Source organism: Aulonocara stuartgranti (genome assembly GCF_965226115.1).
Source record: "Aulonocara stuartgranti genome assembly, chromosome: 15".
NCBI classification, from domain to species: domain Eukaryota; kingdom Metazoa; phylum Chordata; class Actinopteri; order Cichliformes; family Cichlidae; genus Aulonocara; species Aulonocara stuartgranti.
In genome coordinates this window covers 1,197,570-1,214,754 of record NC_138951.1, presented here as the reverse complement: position 1 = coordinate 1,214,754, position 17,185 = coordinate 1,197,570, and the positions used below count along the sequence as shown (strand labels likewise).

At 40.9% G+C, this 17,185-nt stretch overlaps 2 protein-coding genes across 2 annotated transcripts in view; one reads left to right on the top strand and one right to left on the bottom strand.

Moving 5' to 3' along the window:
* The window catches only part of vsnl1a (visinin-like 1a), a 39,534-nt gene extending 39,207 nt beyond the window's left edge, over positions 1-327 (bottom strand). Inside the window, exon 1 of the mRNA XM_082504575.1 lies at positions 126-327. The gene's annotated coding sequence lies outside the window, so the exon portion shown is untranslated. The remainder of the gene's footprint in view (positions 1-125) is intronic.
* LOC309689780 (uncharacterized protein) lies at positions 28-5,117 on the top strand (the record flags this gene model as incomplete). The annotated part of the gene is made up of 3 exons (XM_082506444.1): positions 28-114; positions 1,770-1,809; positions 2,076-5,117. Exon 3 carries the CDS (start codon positions 2,097-2,099, stop codon positions 5,115-5,117), a length of 3,021 nt encoding a protein of 1,006 aa, XP_082362570.1. The 5' UTR covers positions 28-114; positions 1,770-1,809; positions 2,076-2,096.
* Positions 5,118-17,185: the final 12,068 nt, after the last annotated feature.

Here is a 17,185-nt window from a genome sequence, read left to right as displayed (position 1 = left end):
GCGTCTGCCTCGCTCCCGCTGCCAGCCTGTGGCTGTGGATCACCGATACAGACAATAAAGGCAGCGAGGAGCAGACAAACACCAGCGTTTGTGTCCCCAATAATATTTTGTGAAGTAATACAAACCTTTCTTTGCCTTCCAGTGTCAGAAATACACATTTCAATGTGTTAAAGAGCAGAGGCTAATATCGATGGTGTTGACTTTATGTTAGCTAAAGCCTTAGTTACGTCATATTAATCAGCCCTGTTAGTTTCGCGCCAAATGTGGGACATCAGTTGGCCAGCGATTGTAAATACAGCAGCCTGGTGAAAAAGCTTTCCTTCAGAAGGTAACAAATGTGGGGCAAAAAACGTAACTCTCAGCATCTAGAGAGTCAGTGTAGCTTACAGTGTAAAACAAAGTCGCAGTCTTTCTTTCATTATTATAGCAATATCACGAACTAAGCTAGTGAGAAGCCAGCTAGCTTCACTTGTAAATATTACCTCTATAAAGCCTAACATACAAAAACCAAGTTACACTATTACAAGTGACTTTAAAGAGTAATTTAGGGATCTCTGAAGAGGCAGGCACTTTGTATGAACTGTTAGTTCTGTTGCAATGGCTAGAAAGTAAAGGCTAAATGAAGGCTAACAGCTAGCAAACCTAAGTCTCTTTTTACCTTTGCTAGCTACAGGACACTACCTTGTTATAGTAGCATGAGTACAGTAATGAAATATTTCATCGTGGCATTCTTTAGTTTTTTGATCGTTGTTCACGACAGTGGTGATTAACATCTACACCTGTTTTCCGTCTTTGGAGAATTTCTTTTGTGGTTGTTTTACTAAGCCAGCTACAAGCTACACCTACAGCAGCTGTCATGAAGCTCCTGGTGCATAGTTTTGTGCTGATGTTAATGGAGCTTTACAGAAAATTGAGTCAGCAGAGCTTTAGTGACCTTGACACACTATACACCTCAGCAGCCCTGCTCCAAGTTTAGCTGGTGTGCCATTTGTGGCTGAGCTGCTGTGGTGTCTAAATGCTTTGAGTTTGGATTAATTCTACTCACAGCTGATTAGAATATCACAAACTGGCTTGTTGCAATGATGATATTCTATTACAGTAGCATACCTGAAATCATTGAGCTCTTTAGGACAATCCATTCTTTAAAAAATGTTTATAAAGGCAGACTGCACGGTTATGTGCTTGGTTTTATACACCTGTTTCAATGGGACTGAAAACACGTGAATTCAAACGTTAAGGGATGTGACCCAATACTCTCCATATATTTTGGGTTGTATGGAAGCCCCAAACGCAATTTCATTGTTCTTGACAATGACAATAAATAAATAAATACTAAATACTAATACTATAGTGTATATATCATGTAGTAGACCGTTACAGCATTTATGTGTGACAGGATATGCCAGGCACCCTGTTGTCCTGAAATTCTTCCTTCTGTCTTTTGTGTGGGTAATGGCAGCAGTTTGACATGTTAGAAGCACAAATCATGAAATGAATGCTGACTGACTTCCACTCAGCTGTTTCTGTTTTAGGTTATAGGGTCATGGCTCAGTTGAATGCTGTGGGAGCTGATGTAAAAGATGCTAGTAAAACTCGTTAATATGTTATTTGATCAGTCAAAATATCTTATAAAAAGAGGCTTATCATGCTCATTGTACACAAAGTACTGGTACTGAGGTGTATAGTGTGTAACCGTCAGTGGTATGGTCAGAAACCACATCAGTACTTGATACTAGAATAACACAATATTATCTTTTGTTTCTTTAAAGGATTGTTGGGGGATTACTTCCATGTGATTGGAGTCATAAGGTGAGATGCTGCACGTGCTGTTGTGTAATGAAATGTGCACTCTTGTACATGATGAAGTAGCTCATTGTTCACCAGCATTGTTATAATGATGCCTTTGTAATCCAGCCTCTGCATCGTGTTTTTTCTTCCTAAAAATGTTATTTGCCAACAGTAAGTTTTGTATTAGCAACATTCTGGACATGATTGCTTATTTGACGAGTAACACTCGGATTTGAGCTGTGTAGCTTCCAGATGCAGAGCTCACACTGTGGTGGGCTTTTTTTTAGGTTTTATAATTCGATGAGAACATGAAAGTCCCACAAGATGATGACATCTCACAAACAGAGAGGGAGCTCACGTCACCACCCTCCCCAAAACGATCCAGACCTGAGTGTAGAGTGATGAATGACCACAGTGGGTTAAGCAAGTTCGACTTTCCAGAGCTTTTGACATTTAGGAAAACTAATCATTTCCCATCATCAGCAAGTACCCTGCAGAAAACCGAAGGCCTGATTAGCACATTTGAATGTTTGGAAGATGAGAAATCTCAGGAGCGACCACAAGACACTAAGTCTGACGTCAGTCCTAATACTGAGGTGACTTCATACAATAAGAGTACACACGTGGAATCATCTAAAGTGTGTTTTATTCCCACTGAGAGCTACCTACTCCTGGGGAAAGAGGAGCAGCTTCCAGTTACTGAAACAGACAAACTCAGCTTTTACCAGTCAGATGATACAGATGGTTCATTAGGAGAGTCTGCCACCATAGCCAGTACTAACACATCCAGTCATTCTGATGGCAGGCTACCAGGGACATCCATTAAAGATCAAACCCCTGGTGGTTGCAGTCCTTCCACTGGAAATGAAAAATATGGGAGACAGGTACAAAAAAATGTCAATGAAATGCAGACGAGAAATGAAGAGGTCAGATGTCAGCCTAATTGTACTAATAAAGAGTCAGTCTGTGACGTAGGTTACTGTAGCACAAGGAGCCAATTTGCTGAAGTTGTAGAGACGACTCAGAAGAGGACTGAACCTGAGTTTAATGAGTATATTGTTTTCACTAAGGAAGAGAGTGAGAGTAAGAGATCTTCCAGTGATTATGCAGATTCTAAACCACTCTGTTCAGACCCTGTAGAAGAGCCCTCTGGGAACTTGGTAGAAGCTGGGAAAAAGGAAAAAAATGATTCAGGATTACAGTTCTGTGAGAAGAAAAATGTTTCTGTCTGTGATGGGAAAACAGAAGGCCAAGTTAATAAGAAAGCCCTCATCCTTTTTGCTGCTGTATGCGGTGAAGGATCAATTCTTTCTCATGATGTGATGTTAGAAAGAAATCCTGCAAATGAGAGCCCGAATCTCGATGTTGATGACCTCTGTGGGGAAAAAAGAGCGGATGGTGCTTGCAAGATAATAGCCAAAGCTCAGAGTGAAACAGCTGATCACACAACAGTGACTACGTTGCCGGCTAGAATCAGTCAAGAGCCGGCTGAAGGAGATAATGATGAAGGCCCTTTCCATGTAATTGACCCTGCGATCTGTAGTGAAACTGACAGGGAAGCTGAAGAAAACTGCTGTAACTCAGCAAGCGCCGCAGGTCCCAAATTATCTCCATCAGTAGAAGTCGACAAGATGGAAATGCCTCTTCCACTCCATTCCCACATGAGGACATCAGAAAAGGTTTCATGTCCCGACCGGACAGAGTGCTTTAATAATGAAAGCAGGACATGGCATCAGGAAGGTGCAAACGATGACTTCTGTCAGGCAGGACTACAGTCTTCTTCCGTCACCACCAATGAAACGCACAAGACTTTCACTGAATGTGACTGTCAATGGAAATCCAGGTTCAGCAGGAGCCCTACAAAGCCTCTCCCTCCTGGGGATCATGCAATACAAGGAAGCCACGGTTCCATGGGACACGAGTTCAAAGAGCAGAGTCGCTCCAGCTGTTTTTCTGTCAGGCTTGACCCCCTGGAGACGTCGGAAGTCGAACATTCACAGAGAGAAATTGACAGCGTGGACATGACAGCTGTGATAAAAGAAAGCAAAGAAATCTGTTTTGTGAAAGAATTGGAGATGAATGACTATATGAACCCGAAGAGGACAGTGGAGTTGGAGGAAAAACCGCTACTGCAGAATGGACAGCACAAGGATAACACAACTGAACTACTTACTTGTGATTGCAAGGCAGAATGCAGCGAGGGTGAAGCACATGAATGGGACAGTGAATTAAAGCTCACTGAAACTGAACAAAGAAGCAAGCTCGAGCGTTTGTCTGACCAACCATTCAGTGCTGATATTTCCATGACAGAAGTTGGAGACGAAATGAAAACTGATGGGCCTGAAAACTCAGCAACACTGTTGCAATCTGAGGATTATGTTCAGCAGCAAAATGACCACAAAGCAGACGTGTCTCAACTGTCATCTGGTGATGGCGCTGATGAATGGACAGAGTGGAGCACATTGCCCTTGGGAAGCGAAGATGGACAAGAACACAAGCTTAGTTGTGTCTCTGATTGCCAAGACAAAGCTGAAAATAAAGCTGACTTTTCAGCCTTCAGTTTGCCTTCAACAAGCGATGCAGTCGTACCGTGTCAGGGCAATTTAAGCCATTCACAGAAGGCTCACAGTAATCCCACTTCCATAAACTGCATTGACAGATTTTCCCCATTGCCATCTGCTCTCTGTAACCTAGTGCCGGAGGGGTTTGACACTTTCGAAAAGATCCAACTCTCACTAGATGATGATGACGCCACTGGAGTGGGCAACATCCCTGTCCTCGTCAGCTCGCCTGGGCAGCTGCTATACCACTTTATGTCAGTGGCAGAAAGCAACATGCGTGAGAGGATACCAGAAGAGGAGGAGTGTATCACTGAGAACATGGCAAACAGGCTTCTTAGCAGCGATTCTGCCTGTAATGAACTCCCAAACTTCATCTTAGGAGCAGATGCCATTGCTCTCGAATGGCCCGAGCGAGAGCCTAACTGTGAATCGGTCCGTGATTCCTCTGAGCGCATTCAGGATGAATTAAACCCAGAGTTAATGTCCCCTACTGTTTCCGCTGAGAGTGACAGCCCTGCCTCTGGTGTGAACAGCTGTGCTGAGTTTGAAATGAAAAACCAGTTCGACTCGGTCTTGAAAGAGCTGAATTTGTTTTTTGAGATCAGTAGAAATGACTTTGAAAGCGACTGCAAAGCAAACTTCATCTCGCCTGAGCAGTGCACTGACAGAACTAAAGTCTTGGAAGGCAGCGCTTCAGAACGGACAGAGTGTCTCACCAGTCCAGACGTGGGACGCCACAGAGGCGCTGCATCAGGTAGTTATACGTAGGATAGAGCAAACACAGTAATACTGACAGCGCCCGTGAGATACAGCAGTAAGCACCCCAGGCATTTCCATTGACTGTTCAAATAAGATACTTCAGCTGCACAGTTTAAACTAGGGTTGTTAAAAATACTAATACTTAAGCTCTAATCGATACTTAAAATTCTATTTAAGTGTATGCATTAATTTGCAACTGCATCAATACCAGCAGTGCTGTCTTCACCTCCTCCAGTTGACCTAACTTCACCCAGACAGGCACACGGCACTTCCTGTTACTGACTTTCAAAACACTGAAAAACACTTTGTGAAGTATTAAAGAGGTCAGTAAAGTTCCTGTTACTACAACGTTAACCTTACGAGTGCATACTTTAATGTCACCCACTGAACTGTTAGCAGTTAAATAACCACATTAGTCATCTCATGTTATTAAAGGACCACCTCACAGCTGTGGTCAATAATAAGAGCCTCTTAGTTGTTTTTCAAGTGACGAGTAGTTTCCTGGGTATCGGTATTACGTTTGAAGTTCTAGTACTGTGACAGCCCTCATGTACACTGTCCTTATTTAGATGTCCAAATCCAAGCTAGCATGCTCAGATGAATAAATTATCAATGAATAGTTTGCAGAAATACACGTATTTGTTTCTCATGACTAACAGAGATGATTAGACTCTGTGGTCAGACTATGACATGATAGCATTCATTATTGTACCTTAGTTTTTATGTAATGTTACAAAAAGATGTAAAAGCAACCAAAAAAAACCCCAAAGCGAAATAAAATCCAAAACAATTTGTTAAACTTGGTTCATGATATAAGTGCAAGAACCTGAAAAATTGATAAAAGACAAGCAAATTTTACTTTTACTCCATTTAAGTTAAATCATCCCAGCTGTTATATCAAAAACTAAAAACTAATATCTTTTACGTTTGGGTCAGATTGACCCCAGGAATCAAAAGCTTCCAAAGATGTCTGTCATATAATTTAAGCAAATAAAGCAAATTAAATTATATTTTTAAAGTAGCTGGTACTTGATATGCAAAATAGTTAACATTATCAAAAATAATAAGTAGAACTGACTCACATGGAATTAAAAGTTTGATGAACTTCAGCTGTTTCAGTCCAGCGTCTGAAAAATGAAGCAAGGGTTCTCAGTCATCCTTCCTAAAGTTACTTTCAACAGATAAAGGTGACAGTGGTCAAGAGGCTTCCTAACAGTGCTTTATAAACCAATGGATGACTTTCATCATGTATATACTGTCCATAATCCACTGTATATAACTATATATTGGTTCAATTAGGAGCTCAACTGATTCTTCTTGGATATCCTGATAATTCTGCCAGTTTGTTCTGATTTTGACTGCTCAGTGGAAAAATATATTGTTTTCTGTTTATTGTTTTCAAATTTTTAGATGATGTTGCCGAGGATCACAGCCTGGACATGTGTGAAGGTGATCCGGTGGTTTCTCGGACTGCTGTCAGTAGTGACGGAGAGCAGGAAGTGCCTCTTAGCGGACACCTGTGCCGGGAAGCTCCTGTTGCAGAGAAACACAGAGGTTCACAGCTGATTTAATTCAATATTTCTGGCCTCTGTTAAAAAGAAATACACAACAAAGATGAATATATTTATGAAGAAAAGGAGCAACAAAGTGTCTCTGTGATTAACATAAATAACATGGTTGAAAACGTCAGAAGGAAAAATGACAGGCTTGAAAAAAACATTTCATGAGAGTTGTTTAATTAGAGTTAAGTGCTCTTTTATTCCATTGTTTTCAGTTAACACTGTTTTTACAGAGCAGCGGGTGATTAAAAGGTCAGCTGGGTTAATTCACTGTGGAAATATAATTACTTTTATTGATTTGTCATTTCAACCTGACACAGCGTACTCTCATTAATGTTCCCTCCCCTTCCACAATATGCTGCGGTGGAACGATAACACGCTCCACGAATGCAGAAACATGGGCTGAAGGGTAAACAGAGCAGCAAATACAGTAGGACAGAATTAGCGAGTGCTTCTTCTCTGCCTGTCAATATGCTGCTTTCAGAGCCCTGGGAGATGGAGCACAAACAGGAAGTGTGGTCTCCATCCTTTATGTGTTTGACTCTTATGGAACAACTGAGCCACAGTGAGTTATATGTAAAGGCTGAGCTTATACTTAAAAACATCTCATGGATAAAACACTTGGGATGGGATTCATATTTTTTCCAGGATTTAAAGAGGGGCCAGAGGGGAATAGTGTAGCTCATTCAGTAATATTTTAGACTAATCGCTTTGTCAAAAATAGACATTTGAACAGAATGGGTTTGTACTGCATTTATAACCCCAAGTGTGCCTCTGAGTGTTTAACAGGAGAGGAATCTTACCACCTGCCTTTCTGGAGATGCAATGTTTTCTCCTTTTCTGTATGCAGGACTAGGGCTGTTCGATATAACGATATAAAAACATCTATCGTTTCATTTTACGCTATCGTTTGTTTCGTGGTGTCACAAAAACTGTTTACGGCAATATTTTTACATGGTTCTGATGTCACTGTAGTGGCTGTATTCATTTCTTAAAGTTCTCTCTTTCTCTTATATTTAATAGAACCGCACTACGGACGGACAAGCGCCTGTTTTTATGCGTTGTTGTTAGCAACAGCGACGGTAACGCCTTCGCATGTCTGCTTGTTTATGTTCCACATAAACCTTTCACAATAAAGCTCAAGATCCTGTTGAGACTTTTCAAAATAAACTGAATCACGTGAAAGATGCAGAGTATTTACGGATGAGAAGTAAAAAAAGAGCCGTCAGGTGCTAAAAAATAAAGCTTAGACTCAAACGTTAGAACAGGCTTCTCCCCGCAGCACGCCGTGTAATAAATACTCACAAAGAAAACGGCGGCCGTTACAACTTATCTCTAAAAATGTATCGTTTCATGCATCGTTAAAACACTCGACTCCGGGTAAAGGACGCGCAGCTGGAAACACTTCACACAAGTCGAGCTGCTCGAGATTCACAGAATTTACAGAAAAATGTTACATTTTTGTGATTTATATCGTTACCGGGACGATAGATGTCTGATATCGGGACCTGAGATTTTGGTCATATCGCACAGCCCTATGCAGGACAGAATAAGTCTAATAGCAGCGCTACTCTGTCATGTTAATCTTTTCAGCGTTAGTATATGAAATGTGTGGCTCTTATTTTTGCTGTGTATAATACTGCAAACACGCACACAGTGTCATCTCAGGTTGATGATTGTGGCCAACATTAGCAGCACTTGGGGAAGCAGCCTGTTTTCTTGCATTTTAATGTCCACATGCATCTGCACAATGTGGTTATGTTGTGTAGTTATATGCCAATTTACTTTAACACATGCAGCTGTCACATGTCTTACATTTCACCTAATTTGTTTAATTCAAAGACAGAGTGGCACAGCTAATGTAGGATAGCCAGGTAGTAACACCTACAGGTAAATGTCTTTGCATGTTAATCAAATACTATCTGTTTTACTGATTAGTATTTCTGGTGCCAGCTAACACAGGCAGAGAACATTAAATGTCTTGTTGACTCGTCACACACACACACCTCTCTGGAGCCATAGAGAAACAGGAAGGTGCAGGAATAGCTGGTTAGGAGTGATTGAACTTTTAAAAATATAGAGAGCAGAATGTTTAGTAGGAAATGGACTGCATATAGTGTCACGCTCTGAGACAGAAGACACATGAGTCACCAAGGATGTGTTTATGGTGTGTGTTGTGTGCAGGAGCCCCTGAGCAGCCCAGGAGACTAGAGCCGCTGAAAACATGTGCACGGCCGATCCGGGTTGGACTTTCAAAGAGAGCCAAGACCAAACACCTGCACCGGCCCCGCCCCTATAAGTGAGCGTTGGACATGCAATCAAGGGTGAGGTGTGCGAGTGTAAACAACCTCGTGTGAAGCTTTGTGATGCAGTGTTCACGACCTCGAGGGTTATTATCGGATTTACAGCATTCCTGTTATCTTTTCCTGAGTTGTTGAGGTTTCCGTACATTTTAGTTCCCCCGTTATCCAAAGATGTTTGGGTCCATAAAATATCCTGACAAGGATCCGTTCTTAGTATTTCTCCACATTGTCCAAGCCGGAAAAATATTCAGGTTTTTAATGGCAAAACATTTAGATCTTTATGTATTTATTAACTTATTGACATACTGTATTTATCTGCTTCTTTCTAGCTGTATGGGTGTGGTGTGTTATCTTTGCATTCTGCTGTTACTGTTGTCCTGAACTGTTCTCCTGTTAGCTGGAGTTCAGTACTGAAACTGCTTTATTTATTCAAATATGTTTCTGATGTCCACACTATGCGTGGCTGTATCTGTTGGAAAACTCTGATCTCTTGTGCAGTTTTCCTTGTTTTAATGTTATTCCATCATTAGTGGCAGTTTCCTGCAGTGTTATTAAAAACTTGATCAGATTGTTGCTTTTTCTTGCGTTACATTCTTTACGTTTACTTTTTCTCAGCAGCTGGGCGACTGTAGCGTCCTCAAGCAGCTTTCAGACAAACTACTGAAGCACAAAATACCAGCAAATATTAATGAAATGAATACAAATTTACTCCACTCGTGTATTTAAAACCTTCTAGTCTTAAAACAATGTAAGCTCCTCTTTCAGAACTGAGCTGAGCTGATCTGAACTCTGAGTCAGCAGTGGTTATGCTGGCTGCAGGCAGTGGAAGGGACACCTCAGTTTAAGTTCTAGCAACAGTATCAGAAGTGCTTTTAAGGTTCGCTTACATTCACAGCTCCTCGTTTGTAAAGTGAATGGGACTGTTTTTATTCTCAATTCAGACATTTTATTAAAATTGGAGGAGTTTGCTCCACATTGGGGATTTGTATCATAGCATTGCCATTATTATGTCAGAATTTTATACATATTACAAGTTCTTTTTAAACAGGAGACACATGAAAAAGTACAAGTCACATGACACATTTTGTTTCGTAATCAGGACATTTCTCTTCAAATTGGCTCCATTTGGTCCTTTTATTAACTGGTGTCCCCCAGTTTGAGCAGTGTTGTATTCACGCCTGTTTTTCGAGATTTTGGAACGAGATTTTTTATTTAATGTTTTCATCACATCTCAGAATCGAAACGGTGGAACTTTTCTTTGTCTCAGTGAGCAAGGTGCCTCAGCTGGCAGACGGGCAAGTACAAATCAAAGAGAAACAATGCCACGGCATGGCTTTCCAAAAATAATTGGATTCAGACGCTAAACATTCAATCTGCCTTTTTAATCAGGCCCAGTCTGTGAAGGCTGTGGGTGTAGAATTAGATTTCTCTCCTTTTGGGTTTGTTGGTAATGATTTTGTCAGTGCTAGTTGTGTCTGCGCCATGTTTGCCCAGTTTGCTGATTTGTTGCCGCTCCTTTCTTCGTGTGGATATTTCCCCTCTCGGAGACATTTTCAGCTCACTTTCTTTTTAATGACAGATTTTTTTTATGACTCCTACAAACTGCTAATTTCTTAATACATTATTCATTTATCAATAGCGATTATTCTAATAGCTTAATGTTCCATCATTGTGTTTAATGATACCATATTTCCATCTCCAACTGCTGCTATTTCATCTTTAATCATTTCTTATTGATTACACACCAGCCTGTAATCGTCATGTTTTAGTAACACTTAACTAGACGTGCAGTCGAGTGTGTTAGCAACTGTTACATAATGGTCACATTTCTGAATAAAGGAATGATGAGCCTTTTTTGCACATAATGGGGATGAGAAGTTCATTCCAGACAGTTTTCCAGTTGATGAACTATACTTACCATACATAGAAACGGAAGTGCACGAACTCTTACACTGCTCTCAGTGTGTAGATCTCAGGAACTCTTTTTGCAGATTGGGCGCTTTGACAGGAAGTTGTCTGAGCGACCCGCTGCGATGACTCCTTGTGAATAAGTAGCTTTATTAACTTTATTAAGATGATTTTATTATTTATTAAGAAATGAAACACATTCACACTTTGTAAAACACATTTGGCAAAGTGATGCACTTGTGATGCATAATGGTATCCAGTAAGAATACTGGTCAGCCTTAGCTTGTTATCTGTGGTCACCAACGGTTCCAGTAACTGTGTCTCTGTTCTCAGATCTTTACAAATGTTTCTGTGCTGTTCTTGTGGGGAGAGATTGAGATACAAAGTCTAGAACGACTTTTGCCTGCTATATATTTTGTGTACATGTTTGTAAAATTGCACAAGAACTTGATTTTAAATGTCCTTTAAATTGCTGAAATACGCAGTAGTGGTGCTATATCTGCTGGCTGTGTCAGAGTTTCTGCGAAAGCAGTTTGAAAATTTGATTCTGCATTTGCTGCTTTTTTAAAAGAGTAATCACTAATCACATGGTAATGAGGACATGGATTAAAATGAAAATAATGAGGGTAAAATGACTTAATGTGCTTCAAATACTAGCTTTTTATGTGTATGTAGAATTCATTTAAACAAATAAAGCCTAGCAGGCAGAGAGCAGTCCACACAGATTAAGATCATATGGAGATGTGACACATGTAAACTTTGAATGCAGGTATTTTCAGTCTCATTGTCACATGTGCATAAAGTCCTATGTCTGCTTTTACAGCTGTAGAAGAACAGGTTGTTCCAAAGAGCTGACAGAGTCTGCATGATACTGTAATAGGATGATGCTGTTGCGATAAATCGGTTTGTGAGGTTCTCTCTCCTCGCTATCCGAGCTGGCATTAACATTAGTATAAAAACTTAACCAAGGTAAGTAGCATGGATTTCCATGGCCATCCAGGTTCTGTAGTTGTAATCTATATGTAGCCTGGTACTTTTGTCCAAATAATATAAAATGCCTCCACACTCAAGTGTTAGTTTGACAACCAAGTACAGTTACAGTTGGCTAATCAATTAGCCATCTGTCTTCCACGTATTCTAAGCATAGGTTAATTGATCTAAATTGCCCACAGGTGTGAATGTGAGTGCGGTTGGTTGTCTGTCTCTGTGTCTTAGCCCTGCGACAGACTGGCGACCTGTCCAGGGTGTACCCCGCCTCTCGCCCTAAGACAGCTGGGATAGGCTCCAGCACCCCCCGCAACCCTGAAAAGGAGAAGCAGAAGCGAATGGATGGATGCATGTTATTCTAAGCAGGACTATATGGAATACTAGTTTTTCCCACCACCTGTAAATATCCCCAGTCAGTAGCTCTGTAATGAAGAGGTCTCCCTTACATATGTATTTTCATTGTGGTAACTGGTACAGCACTTACATTATATATACATATGTACATATCTATCTCTCCCTCTCTCTATATATACATATATATATGACCATTTGCATACAAGAAGTTTAATTATTTATTGAATATTTATTGGGTATTTATGAATGATCTAATTAATAATAATTAGCGAGTAGGCCTTTTGTTCTAGGACCTGCACAGCTGCTCCTCATTAGGAAGTGTGGAGGAAAAAATGTTTACTGGGAGCAAATAAGGTCTACTGGTTAGCAAAAACAAGACAGATGTTTGTGTGTAAAGTCTTGAGGAAAAAGTGTTGGTGTAAAGAAGTTTCTTGTTGAAATGTGATTACTTACATGTTTGCAGTGTCCTCTCAGGGTGTTTGGGGAAATGCTTCCCCTGGGTCGGGAGACCAGGTCCCAGGATAGGCCATGGGTTAAGGGAGTGTGGGGAATTTCTCTACATGGATTTTTTTTGTTCATGATGGTGCTGAGATGTAAGATTAAAATATAAAATATTTAACAATTATTAGAAAACGGTCAAATGCATATCCCAAAAAGTTGATTCTGCTGAAACTAGCACCACTGACGATCAGTGGTTCAGGCTTTCAAACCCCAAAACATGCTGTGCAAAAAATATTGGTTCACCCCAAGAATCCGGTCCCGCAGCACAAACGGAGTAACATAGTCTCTGCTGGTAAATGCCAAGAAGATTGCCAGCATTTATGCATCGGGGAAACCAAACAGGCGGATGGCACAACACAGAAGAGCCACCTCGTCAGGCCTGGACTCTGAGGATGTAAGCGCCGAGTCAAGGAGGCCATTTACGTGAAACGAAACAAAACCACTCTGCTATCTTGGGTTAATTGGTCACATGACTGCATCATATGACTGACATGTGTCGTCGTTTTAGAAACTCATCGTTTTCACTGTCCACACTGACGCTACGTCTCAGTGTGGAAGGGAGGCCAAAACGGAGAGAAAACGATGCGTTTTCAAACGAAAAAGAATTTGGTGAGCTCACCTGTGAGTAAATAATGGTTTAGTCCTTTAATAGCTGAGAGGATTTAAGGCGCCGCTTGTCGTGGAGGAATCCGAAGCTTCCTCGAGGTCTTGGGTTGACTCCATCCCTACAAATCTGCTAACCACAGCTGTCGTTTCATCTGACTAAAAAGACCTAAATGACTAACGTTTTAGATTAAAAACACTGTCATGATTAGTGCAATGCTTTGCACAATGATAAAGATGTGTAATTATGTGTAACACTACCACCTAGGGCTGAACGATTATGGAAAATAATCTAATTGCGATTTTTTGCCCCAATATTGCGATTGCGATGCGATATGCGATTATTTTTTAAGGTATTTGTCTTCTGTATTATTAAACAAAGACAAGCAATACATCATATAGTATGGCCAATACTATATTACATTAATTTTAAACTGTTCTTTCCTGGAAGACAGACCTCTGTTATGATGACATGAGGTGATGCATGAATTGATGACTGACATTTTTATTTAACTTCTTCAATCACAACAGTATATTTGAACATACACAATAGTTTATTTTTAGCTTACAAACATCTGAGCATAAAGTGCTGACAAGGAACCCTGGTGTAAACATTAAAATGAAAGTCAGTACAATGTGCAGATTGCAGAAATATACATAAACAAAATCAGTGGCTTTACCACACTCAGTTTTTCGACATCTGTGAACTACTAGACAGTCATTCAATTAAAAAATAATATTAAATAAATAAAACTAATAAATAAAAAATACACACATCTTACTGATCTCTGCAGTCAGTAACATTACACATAAAGTGCAAACATAATAGCAATTGTATAAACACACACACAAACACGCCTTTAAAGTTTAAAGGCGTGAAATTGGACGGTCTAGTTCTGATTAGCGTCACCGCTGTCTCGGTGGAGTTTAATAAACTCGGCCGTCTGCTTCTTGCTATCTAAAATATAACCAGACACTGGTGTAAATTCTCGACTGTCTCACACTTCTGTTTAATAAGTTTTCTGTTTGACGTTTAGTCAGCTGTGTGAAAACCAAGGAGGAACCCACCCGGGGGATTAATAAAGTTTTATTTTATCTAATCTAATAACTTTAATCTCAGCCAAACCGATTTACTCACGAACAAACAAAACACTGAAAAAAGCCCAACAATAACATTTTTAGGTTGTCTAAGTGACTTATATATTACGTTTAACCCGAGCAGCGAAACTCCGCGGTGATCTGAAAATGATGTGCCGGGAGTTGTGCCGTTCTCAGCGACCCTCGAGCTCCCGGCTAGCTGTCGAGCTGGTGGGTAGCAGACGCCTCTGAAAACGTCGAAGCACTTTTGCAAATATGGGATATCTTGATAAACCGAGCAGATATTTGATGTTTACACAGCTACTTTCTCGCCTGAAAATATGTTAAAAGTTTATTTTGTGACCCAGAAAGATTAGTATGAGTAATTTTAAAACTTAGTAGCGGCCGCCATTGCTGGAAACTGGAGTTTGGCTGGGCCGCGCTATGAATTCTGGGATATGGTAGTAATTTGGACAGCCTTCGGCGCGTCGCTGTGACGTAATCGGTCTACAAATGCGGCCTCAGGAGGATGCAGCCCATGAATTGTATAATATAATCGCAGTATAATCGCAGCCTTTGCGGTTAGAAAATTGCACTTGATCATGTCGCGATATTATCGCAAATGCGATATATCGTTCAGCCCTACTACCACCTCTGTCAGTGTTCTAGCTACCCAGTAATACTAACTGGGAATAATGAACAGACTTAGAAACAGCTCAAGTGGGACGAAGTTTCAAACTTGGATTTCTTCTTCTGAATAAAATAACTCAAACAGCAGAGTTTTCCTTTCCCTTTTATGTTGGATGTGATACAAGGTTTCTTTAAATGCTTATCTGCTTCTTCTCCATGTAGCATGAAAGAAACATCCCAGCTTTAGAAACAGTAAAAAGACTTCAAAGGCTCCAGTGAAGCCAGAATTTATCACTTTTTTCTTTTCATGTTCTTACAAAATGACTCCTCCCCCATATCAAAAGCTTCATTGTATATTTCACTTAGCACAAATTATGAGCTCCTAGCAACGCGAGGACCCGAGATGTAAAACAATACAAGAAGTGAAACCTGGCAGGGATTTAATCCTGTGTTTGTTAATTTCGTCCCCACCACTAAAATGAAAGGGATTAGACATGCACACATTTGTTTATTTCATTGGCAGAATGGAGGACGGCATTATCCCAGCATGAGGGTCCAAGTAATGTTATTATGTACACGGAGAGACCCTGAAGATGCAGAGTAGACGTGTTTCCTCCCTCGCTTTATGCCCTTTGAATCATCTACGTGACTCCACTGCGTAGGAAGAACTACCAAGGCCTATACTTAGAAAGCTTATTACTGGAAATTTAGGCGATAATTAATGAGGAATCAGCTGATATGTGTTCAATATTTCATCAGCTAGCAAGAGCAGTTATGAGGCGGCTTTCAATTTCGACTTTTTCTTTGGGCCAGGACATAAGCAAAATGGGAGCACTAAATATGCAATTAAGGATTCTCCAGGAAAGTGTAGCATCTTATTCTTTTTACCTTTATATGAAGACACTGGTTCCACCGTGGCTCAGGGGGGTGGGAATCGCATCTGTAACCGGAAGGTCGCCAGTTCGATCCCCGGGCTCTCTGTCCTGGTCGTTGTGTCCTTGGGCAAGACACTTTACCCCACTGGTGAGGGGCCGATGGCGCGATATGGTAGCCTCGCTTCTGTCAGTCTGCCCCAGGGCAGCTGTGGCTACAACTATAGCTGCCTCCACCAGTGTGTGAATGTGAGAGTGAATGAATAGTGGTATTGTAAAGCGCTTTATAAATCCAATCCATTATTAAAAGCTTGTTTACAGCAGAGTATGTTTCTAACATGTGTCATCTGGATCCATGCTCATTCACACGCTTGCACCAGCAGTAATGCACTCTACTGCAATTCACTGCTGGACTGTAGTAGCATGAAAGTGATTTTGATTGTAGAAATTTCACGTGATGGTTACTTTTAATAAAAGTGTGCTGCTCTTCATTTTGAACCTGATGCGATGTCACCTGGGAGTAGACCGGGACACAAACAGTGTTCAGTGGACGTTTCATAAGCTCAAAGCTGCTAAATCAAAAGTGAACGTGCAATATTGGTGAAAAGTGTCTTCACACAGTCTCTCAGCACTGTAATCTGTGTTTGGTGTGGAACGGGATGAAGCGTAGCAGGCCGAGAGAAAGCACAATAAGAGGATTTCACAGTCTGCTGTTATGACACGGCGCTGCGTTATTGTTTCGCCGCCTCTGAAAAGCTCTGATTAAATTGGCGTTGACCGGACGGGAGACTCGTCCGAGTGCGACAAACAGCAGCGTCGGTCCAATAAACAGGTTCGTCGCTGACTCACTGCAGAGCGCAGATCAGCTCGACCCACGGTGGAGGAGGGATGAGTTGCCAAATGGGGCAGTTGTCCTGACATTTTATTTAAGGTTTGCAAACAGCATGGTCAACAACGTGGCTCTGTGAACATTCAAAATGCCACTGCACTTCCTCTGGCTGGTAGTTTCTGCTTTGAGTTTCTTCTCCGGCTGCTCACAGCTGTGACGTCTAAGACGAATGTTTTTGTAAAGAAAGCCGTGGCAGTTCTGAGACCAAATCCATATTGTAAGGTTTGTGTTGGCTCCATCTTCCATGCTGTGAGACTTTAACCAAGCTCATCTGGTGGAAACGTTAATGTTTTGGGATTGTTCAGGTTAACCGTAAATTGACAAAGAGTTTCATCTTAAATCATAATGAAATTGTGAAAGTCTACATTGTTTTGTGGTAAAGAGAAAAGTTTTC